The sequence below is a fragment of the Solea senegalensis genome, linkage group LG3 (genome assembly GCF_019176455.1).
Source record: "Solea senegalensis isolate Sse05_10M linkage group LG3, IFAPA_SoseM_1, whole genome shotgun sequence".
Classification (NCBI taxonomy): domain Eukaryota; kingdom Metazoa; phylum Chordata; class Actinopteri; order Pleuronectiformes; family Soleidae; genus Solea; species Solea senegalensis.
In genome coordinates this window covers 2,961,129-2,971,316 of record NC_058023.1, presented here as the reverse complement: position 1 = coordinate 2,971,316, position 10,188 = coordinate 2,961,129, and the positions used below count along the sequence as shown (strand labels likewise).

General features: G+C 42.6%; 1 protein-coding gene across 1 annotated transcript; it reads right to left on the bottom strand.

Annotated features, from left to right (window-relative positions):
* Nucleotides 1–75: 75 nt before the first annotated feature.
* On the bottom strand, nucleotides 76–1,750 carry LOC122766820 (NADH-cytochrome b5 reductase 3-like). Its single transcript, XM_044022011.1, has 4 exons — nucleotides 1,643–1,750; nucleotides 1,469–1,554; nucleotides 1,270–1,369; nucleotides 76–663 (listed from the first exon to the last, which is right to left on the bottom strand). Exons 1-4 carry the CDS (start codon nucleotides 1,659–1,661, stop codon nucleotides 491–493), a joined length of 378 nt encoding a protein of 125 aa, XP_043877946.1. The 5' UTR covers nucleotides 1,662–1,750; the 3' UTR covers nucleotides 76–490.
* Nucleotides 1,751–10,188: the final 8,438 nt, after the last annotated feature.

Genomic DNA, 10,188 nt, shown 5'->3' with positions numbered 1-10,188 from the left:
TTTATTTCCCCCTTTGTCTTTTTTCTTAAACACATTCATTCTCACACTGTAAAAAAAACAAATAGATTAATATAGTTATGGATTTTTTTTTTATGTTGCATATCATACAAACATGTTTTAACATCACGACAGACGAACTCCAACACGTTTGACGGCCGTGATTATAAATGCTCTGATATATAAACGAAAACAACTCATGATTGTTTTTCTGTGCATAAGGAAAGCTTTGCATGTGTTTAAGGCACGAAAAACCCTTAACTCGTCCGACACTGAGGCCTCAGTGCATCTCATTTTTGGTTTGGAATCACGTCCTAAATTTCCACACACACACACACTTCAGTCATAATCAACGTCCTCTGTCCATTCATTGGTCCAAACTACTGCTGCGTGAAGAGTGTCAAAGTATACGAGTGCTTTAATGCTTTTTTTTTTATAGCAGGAGCGAGAATTTAACATAAGTGCGCTCTGTAGTTGTCTCCAAACCTCTCGTCTAGAAGGTGAACCTGCGGCTCTCGGCGTGGCCGACCTTGTCCAGGTTGGGGTTGCAGGCGAACTGGATCATGGGCGGGGGTCCACACATGAGGACGAGGGTGTCCTCGCCGGGAGGAGGGAGGCGTTCCCGCACCATGTCCTCACTGATGAAGCCCTGGCTGTACTCCCACTCTGAAACACACACACACACACACACTAGAGTCAAATCTTTATGTCACGACTCATGGACACAGCAGTGACGCCTGCTGGTGAGGAAAAGAAATGCAATAGCAGTGGTTTAAGGCCACAGCAGCATTAAACTGTATTATTTAGTCATTTAAACAACTGAGTTTAACAAATAAATCATTAAAACTAGATTATTTGGATTTGAAAACATCATTTTAAGGTTTGAGAAACAATAACTACTAATGGCCCCTAATCACAGAATGTTCATTTACAAGTGTGCACTAGTGACACCTACTGCCCAGGACCTGCTATAGCAGTAGTAAACGGTAAGACATTTTTTAGTTCACTTAAGTTAAGGTCAATGCATTAATTGATATCCTTTAAGACATTAACTTATCTCCTTAAGTGCAAATAATAAGTTATTAATTTTTACACAATTTCATTCGTAAAAATTCATTTTTAGCACCAAGAAAACAAAGCAACACAGAACAAAATACAAATAAATGATGGAAAATGTACTTTAAGTGTATTCTGAATGATAACACTACATCCTTCTAGCGAGTACTATATAACAGAAATCCCAAATGTATACAACAGCATGATGATCCTCACCCTCAGGAGCTCTGTCCAGGGTGAACCACAGCTTGAATCGGTCAGGGTGGTTCACCTGAATCTCCTCCAGCTCTGGCCGCAGCAGGATGTCCTTCTCCGTCTGCAGACAGGGACGCAGGCGCAAGACAAATTGAGTGAATTTGTGACGTTTCCTGGCTGCATACTAACGTGTGAAAGTTTAGAGTGGAGTGAAAGTCACCTGGTTGGCAAAGAGCAGGTGACAAACAGTCTGGTCTTCAGGATCCTTCATCACTGCTGTGATGAGCTGCAGCATCGGTGTGATTCCTGAGAGACGGAGACGCATGAGACAACACGTAGGGTACGTAAGCCGTTAAAAATGACAGTGTTTCTAAGCAACCAGATGAGACGTCACCTGTCCCTCCAGCAATCATCCCCACATGTTTGGCCGTCTTTGTCTCAGCTGGAGACTTTTTATCAGCCTGAATGGCAAAAGATCCTGTGGAAAAAAACAAGAAAGTCACAGATTAACTTTGTTTTTATCAGAGATTAAAATTCTAACTTAATTAAAATGTTCAATAATAATACAATCTGGACTGTGACAAATGAGTTTTTCATCTCATTTTGGACGGCATATTAACCTATGACTTTTTTTGTCAAGTTTTGGACAGCATATTAACCTATGACTTTTTTGTCACATTTTGGACGGCATATTAACCTATGACTGTGTGTGTGTGTGTGTGAGAGAGCGACCATTGAAGCGTGGCTCAGCCGTTGGGGAACTATCGCACTGATATCCCTGATCCTTCTGGAGTCAGCGCCTGGTTCTCAGGTCCTACTGCGCCCCCCGTCTGCTGCACAGGGAACTGCATCCACCTCACATGACTCCCACTCTGAATCCATCGATCCATGGTCATGGTCTGGTTCTGACCTTCGTCCACAATCAGTGACCACAGAAGAGAAGAATAGAATAGAACAGAAAATAATAGAATAGAGTAGAATAGAATTCCTCTATGAAACAAACAAACTGGCTGTGCAGCTCCTTTAAAACGCAGAGTTCTGTCTGCACATGTTTTCCAAACGTCACACACTTTGTTGTGTATTATTAAAACTCACATACAACCATGAGTTAGAGCAGAGGTGTCAAATTGGCGGCCCGTGGGCCACATACGGTCCCCCAATCGATTATATGCCACCCATTAATAATAATTTTAACCTCATATTTTGCACTCGCTACTGAACTGTTCTTTTGTCCCCACTTGTTTTTCTCTGGACCGGCCCCTTCTTGACCAGACTAGACACTGATTGGCCCCCCAGATCATTTTTAAATAACACAGTAATCTAATGATAAAAGAAGTCAAAGATACAAATAATACGAGAATAAAGTCCTAATATTAAAAAAGTCGTAGTATAAAAAAGCCGTAATTTACAAGAAAAAAGTTGTAATATTAAAAAAGTCGTAATTTACGAGAATAAAGTCGTATAATTAGAAAAGCGTTAATTTACGAGAATTAAGTTGTAATATTGAAAAAGTCGTAATATTAAAGAATTCGTAATTTACGAGAATTAAGTCGTAATATTAAAAAATTCGTAATTTACGAGAATAAAGTCGTAATATTAAAAAAGTCGTCATTTACAAGAATAAAGTGATAATATTAAAAAAATCTTAATTTTATCACTTTATCAGAATAAAGTGATAAAATTAAAAAAGTCGTAATCAGCTACAAACTGTGACAAGATGAGAAAAGCTACATTTTAAGACTTTGTTTCTTTGTTGTTGTTTGGCTCTGATACGACGTCACATGTCAGTGGACACCTGCTCTCGTCCAATAGGAGCTTGGCTGCAGACGACGCCTCTGAACTGAGTTCAGATTCTTTTAAGTGACATCATCATCATCCTCCTCGACAGTGAACAGTAAATGAAGAATCATGAGGACGAGAGAACGCGACTGTGTCGTCTCATCGATCTCCAACTGTCGAGTACATATTTCCACTTTGAGGAGACGTGACACGTCACGCACATTCAGCAACATAACAAACAGACGGCTGAATGAAATTGTTTTCCCTCTTTGTTTACCACTTAAGCTCGGCAGGTGCCACGGAGACTCCCGTGGGAAACTGAGAGCGGAAGAAGGAACAGCCTGTGGAGAGTCACCGAACCAGAGAGCAGCTGGTTCTCTTTGGAAAAAGTGCTACAGTCGCCGAGCACAAGCAGAAGAGCGACCACTGCGTCTGCTCCGCTCTCTCTGCGCCGCTCTCTCTGCGTCTGCGCCGCTCTCTCTGCGTCTGCGTCACTCTCTCTGCGTCTGCGTCGCTCTCTCTACGCCGCTCTCTATGCGTCTGCGTCGCTTTCTCTGCGTCTGCTCCACTCTCTCTGCGTCTGCGTCGCTCTCTCTGCGTCTGCGTCGCTCTCTCTGCGTCTGTGTCACTCTCTCTGCGTCTGTGCCGCTCTCTGTGCGTCTGCGTCGCTCTCTCTGCGTCTGCGGCGCTCTCTCTGCGTCTGCGGCGCTCTCTGTGCGTCTGCGTCACTCTCTCTGCGTCTGCGGCGCTCTCTGTGCGTCACTCTCTCTAGGCTGCTCTCTCTATTTTTCCGACAGTGATAAGTTCACTGTTAAAGGGTTAATTACAATGAAATCAAGCTGTCACTGCAGAAAACAAAGTGTGTGGACGAAAGACAAAATGGCTGCATGACGTTAATGCAGCGTTTGTACTGAGAGTGAACGAGGTCGTCGTGAAGGACGTAAAGAAAACGCAGCACTTTTAAAAGTATGAAACAAAAAGTCACCGCGGCCTCGCTCGCTGAATATTCATCACGCCCGTCGACGCCGCGTGTGCATTAAAGTCAGAGGGAGCAGCGACACACAGCTGTTCAGATGATGAGACTCATTAAAAGTTCAGGACGTGAAAATGCTGCCAGTTTTTGCTCCGACAGATGCACGCGGTGTGTTCTTCTGTTCATGAGACTGCAGTGAACACGCATGTGACGCCAAGTCTGTCTGACAACGCTGGAGTTCATAAACACCGACTGGCTTTCAGATGGCAGCGCACGCACACGCGCACGCACGCTCACACACGCACACACGCACACGCACACGCACAAAACTCAATATTTAGTTGACGTGACTGTGATTTTCTGTGGACGGTGGGTCAGCGTTATTGGACAGTACGTATACGTGCGAGTTTGACTTTGGTTTTTACAACTTTTAAAAAGACACAAAGCCAGAGAAGAGGACAACAGTAAGTGAAACAGATCAGGTCAATAATGTCTGTGGTACAAACACCAGCATTAAGTTTGTGTTTAGGCGTTTTCTGTCCAATAATGTCAGCAAAATGAAAATAGCTGCGAGTTTGCAGCTTTGTAAACAACAATAACGCTGGTCTGTGGCGCCTGTTTCTACTTTTAAATAGAAAACAAACATGACGTTCATTATCTAGATCATGACAAACTACTGCAGCCAAATTAACCCTCGTTTGCACAAATGCACTTTGCATCACCGTAGTCACGCGACGGTTTGTGCAGTTTCTGAAAGCTGAGAAGTTGCACGTCAAAGCCGACGTGTGGTTATTACGGTAATTTCATTTGTCACCAGAGAGGAGAGCGTAGCAAAAACACCTTGGCCTGTTTGCAGACATTGAGACATTGAGACAAATTGAACACGCAAACTGTGCATGTGTGTGCATGTGTGTGCATGTGTGTGCCTGTGTGTGCATGTGTGCATGTGTGTGCATGTGCATGAGCATGTGTGTGCATTTGTGTGCATGTGTGTGTGCATGTGTGTGTGCATGTGAGCATGTGTGTGTGTGCATGTGTGTGCATGTGTATGTGTGTGTGCATGTGTGTGTGTGTGCATGTGAGCATGTGTGTGCATTTGTGTGCATGTGTGTATGTGTGCATGTGTATGTGTGTGTGTGCATGTGAGCATGTGTGCATGTGTGCATGAGTGTGCATGTGTGCCTGTATGTGCATGTGTGTGTGTGCCTGTGTGCCTGTGTGAGCATGTGTGAGCATGTGTCCATGTGTGAGCATGTGTGTGCATGTGTGTGTGTGCCTGTGTGTGTATGTGTGAGCATGTGTGTGTATGTGTATGTGTGTGCATGTGAGCATGTGTGTGTGTGTGTGTGCATGTGTGCATGTGAGCATGTGTGTGCCTGTGTGTGCATGTGTGTGCCTGTATGTGCATGTGTGTGCCTGTGTGTGTGCCCAGTGTGCATGTGTGAGCATGTGTGTCCATGTGTGAGCATGTGTCCATGTCATGTGTCCATGTGTGTGCCTGTGTGTGTATGTGTGAGCATGTGCATGTGTGTACATGTGTGCATGTGTGTGCCTGTGTGTGTATGTGTGTGTGCATGTGTGTGTGTATGTGTGTGCATGTGTGCATGTGTACATGTGTGTGCATGTGTGTATGTGCATGTGTGCATGTGTGTGTACATGTGTGTACATGTGTGTGCAGTGTGTGTGTGCATGTGTGCATGTGTACATGTGTGTACATGTGTGTGTGTGTGTGTATGTGTGTGCATGTGTGTGTGTGTGTGTGTGCATGTGTGTGTGTGTGTGTACATGTGTGTGTGCATGTGTGTCCGTGTGTACATGTGTGTACATGTGTGTGCCTGTGTGTGTATGTGTGTGCATGTGTGTGTATGTGTGCTCTCCGCCTTCACATGTAGCTCCTTAATCAGACATCGTAAAGGACATGTAATCACGTAATCATGCAAAAAGTGAAAGAATGGAGCAGAGTGGTGATTGTCACAATCACAGCCTTAAATCAAAGTGATGAGAGTAAGACGGCAGCAGACACTGCAGCGTTTAAACATGACAAACTAAAGAAGGTTCACAGCTGTTTGCCTTCTAGGTAAGAATCTGTTCTGTCAAATCTTTAAAATATTAGGTTTTCTTGTCCTAGTCACAGTGGGACGATGTGACACATGTGCTTACCGTCGTCATCATCATCATCATCATCATCATCATCGGTAACACGGAATCCCAAACAGAAACAAGGCAGAATTCATTGATCGATAGACTCGGGACGACGCTGGACATGCTAACACTGAGCCTCAGAGTCAGAAACTGTTTCATAGACAAAGACAGAAGACAGACAAGTGAACGTCCGTCTGAAACACAGCTGCTGATTGTTCAGGTCGACTTCTCCTCTTATAAAGTACTGAATTTACTTTGTGTAGAGCATGAACACACACACACACACACACACGGAGTGATAATCCTGATCGTCGCACCAAACCACGTCCAAAAACCTGACACACGGTTAGAGACTGAAATATTTAAAATAGAGTCTGAAAAAGACGGCGTTTGAACCCTTCAGTGAAATTAAAGGGCAGCAGCCTGAAGACACACACACACACACACACACACACACACACAGTGTTCCCAGAACTGTCCGGTCCGGCCGACCTCCACCTGAACCTGGTCTCGTGCACGGACGCAGGTGCTCCGTCTGCACTTGACTGCGGCGCACACGCGACAGCTGTGGTTCAGGACTGGACTGGAACTAATGAAGCGAGCGACTGCAGCATTACAGTGAGAGTGTGAGCGCGGAGTTAAGTGGCGGAGACGATGTTGATGAATGACGCCACTGACGACACCTGGCACTGGAGTTCTAATCCACTCAGACGCAGATTACACTTCAACACCAGGGTTACACTAAGTTATTCTGACGTTATTTCTCCGTCCTGGGGACAATTTGCAGAATCTGAGAGTATATCGTACATAATATATGCAATAGGGCAAGAGGGAGGCAAATCATCCTCAGTGGCGACCCCTACAGGCAGGAGCTGCAGATATATAAGCCAAGAAACTCCCATAAAATACATCTTAATCCACACCTGGCTTTTTAAAAAGACATTTAGACACTTCTAAATCCAGTCTTTGCGTCTAACGTTGCCCTCGCCGCCTGACGGGCAGATTCACCAGAAACTACACCACCTTTCAGAGGAAGTGAAGCCGGTGCAGAGTCGAGCACTCGGGAAACTTAAAAAGCTTCGCAAGACAAGAAGGATGAGATTTGTTTTTTGAGTGGCTCGATCTGCGTCTAATATATATTTAAACTGTGTAAAGACAAACTTTCCTTCAGTCGTCTCTGCTTCCTTGTCGGTTCCTTTCCTATGCGCTCTCTCCTTCCCTCCTTGTCTCCACATTTGCAGGAGAAACAAAATAATCCTCAAACGGGGCCGTTTATTTATTCATTTGTTGCATCATCACTTTCAAAGGGCAACTGGAAGGGCTTTCTTCAGCTGATAACGCCGCAGAACGACTTTAAAAATGATTGATGACACAACAAAGTGTGTCGGAGTGTCGCGGTCGCACGCGGCGCACACGGCCGACACCGAGCAGCTGCGAGGAGATTAAAGGTCCTGCCAGAGCAAAAATATGGCAGTGAAATCATTTCAAAAGGTACGCAGATTATCCCGCCACGTTCAAATCTGGTTCAGTTCTGACTGCAAACAGGAAGATGAGGACATGTCATGATTCTCCTGTGCAAAATAACAGTGATTCACCATCATTTAAAGGTCCAAACTTAGAATATGCGACACATACGTGTGTTTATATTGTCATAAAACGATTATTTTCACCATTGATTCAACTGTCGATTATTTTCTCAATTCATCGGGTAATCGCTTGGTCCATAAAATCCAGAAAAAAACTGAAAATATTCACATTTAAGAAGCTGAAAAATGACAGAAAGCAGAAAATATCCACATTTAAGAAGCTGAAAAATGACAGAAAGTAGAAAATATCCACATTTAAGAAGCTGAAAAATGACAGAAAGTAGAAAATATCCACATTTAAGAAGCTGAAAAATGACAGAAAGCAGAAAATATCCACATTTAAGAAGCTGAAAAATGACAGAAAGTAGAAAATATCCACATTTAAGAAGCTGAAAATGACAGAAAGTAGAAAATATCCACATTTAAGAAGCTGAAAAATGACAGAAAGTAGAATACAAGTTTAAGAAACTGAAAAATTACAGAAAGTAGAAAATATTCACATTTAAGAAGCTGAAAAATGACAAAGTAGAAAATATTCACATTTAAGAAGCTGAAAAATGACAGAAAGTAGAAAATATTCACATTTAAGAAGCTGAAAAATGACAGAATGTAGAAAATATTCACATTTAAGAAGCTGAAAAATGACAGAAAGCAGAAAATATTCTCAATTAAGTAGCTGAAAAATGACAGAAAGTAGAAAATATTCACGTTTAAGAAGCCGAGAAATCACAGAGAGTAGAAGAAGCTGAAAATGACAGAAAGTAGAAAATATTCACATTTAAGAAGCTGAAAATGATAGAAAGTAGAAAACCACATTTAAGAAGCTGAAAAATGACAAAAAGTAGAAAATATTCACATTTAAGAAGCTGAAAATGATAGAAAGTAGAAAATATTCACATTTAAGAAGCTGAAAAATGATAGAAAGTAGAAAATACTCACATTTAAGAAGCTGAAAAATAACAGAAAGTAGAAAATATCTACATTTTAGAAGCTGAAAATGACAGAAGGTGAAAATAAAGAAGCTGAAAATGACAGAAAGTAGAAAATATCCACATTTAAGAAGCTGAAAATAGAAAATATCTACATTTTAGAAGCTGAAAAATGACAGAAGGTAGAAAATATTCCCATTTAAGAAGCTGAAAAATGACAGAAAGTAGAAAATATCCACATTTAAGAAGCTGAAAAATGACAGAAAGTAGAAAATATCTACATTTTAGAAGCTGAAAAATGACAGAAGGTAGAAAATATTCCCATTTAAGAAGCTGAAAAATGACAGAAAGTAGAAAATATTCACATTTAAGAAAAATGACAGATGACAGAGTTTACGACGAGTGTAAGTGTTTTTTTTTTAACCGCGGCTTGATGGCGTGAGTGTTAACGTCAAACATTAAACATTCAGAAGCGACTCAGAGGAAACGGAGTATCACTTTGAAATCTTTATTTATCACAAAACAGAAAGCAGTGAGGAGTGAGACCTCGAGTGCCGACTGTGACGTGATGACATAAATCCATTTCTGGAGTGAAGATGAATGAGATGAAGACGCAGACTGACAGGTGTGACGCATCGACTGCAGAATGAAGCTAACCCAAAAACGTCGTCACCTTTGTGCTGCGTCCACACTCAGGAGGAGGAAAAGTGGACAAGCTCGCTGCTTAACAATGTGGTTGCCGTGACAACCACATAACTTGGATGGCAGTATGAGACGATGAGTGAAGCCACTCTCACAGAATACTGACATTAACCTGAGTTGCTCCCACTCTGTACTGACGTCTGGGTAAAAACAACAAACAGACAAAAGAAGAACCTCTGCTGCCGTCTGGTGAGGAAGACGAGAGAGAGATGAAGACAGGAAAGGAAAAGTGAAAAGGAAACAGAAACAGTCGAGCGACACGGATCGATGTGTTGCTCCAGGCGTCTGATTTAAGGCTCTACCATTATCCACTCGTGATAGAAGAATTTACTGTGCCTTGCACTTGAATGCAGCATTTGAACCATTGAAGTTTGAAATTTCAAAAGGAATTTAGACGAATAAAAAGCACCACATACTTCTAACCCTTAAAAAAAACTAACTTAAAAACTGTTTTAAGTTTGTTTTCTGTTCAAAACACAGAACAATGCAGCGTTATTAACTGCTAATGCTAACAATGTTCACGTGTACTTGACAGTCTGTAATTAAAGGTCAAATGTGTAAGAATTAGAGCCATCTAGTGGTGAAACTGCACAGTGCAACAGTGAACCAGGCCTCCGGACCTGTGCTGTGAAAGTCTCTGTTCACTGAGCTCCACACAGTGCTTCACAGGTCAGGCCCCGCCTACTTCAACGTTCTCCTACACGCTCACGCTCGACGACTCAACACCACGCACAAGACGATCCAGACTCTGGTGGAATCATCAACCGAGCGCTACCACAACTCCAGACGCTCTTGGAAGAGCCCCTCCCCTGCACCTAAGCCCCTCCCC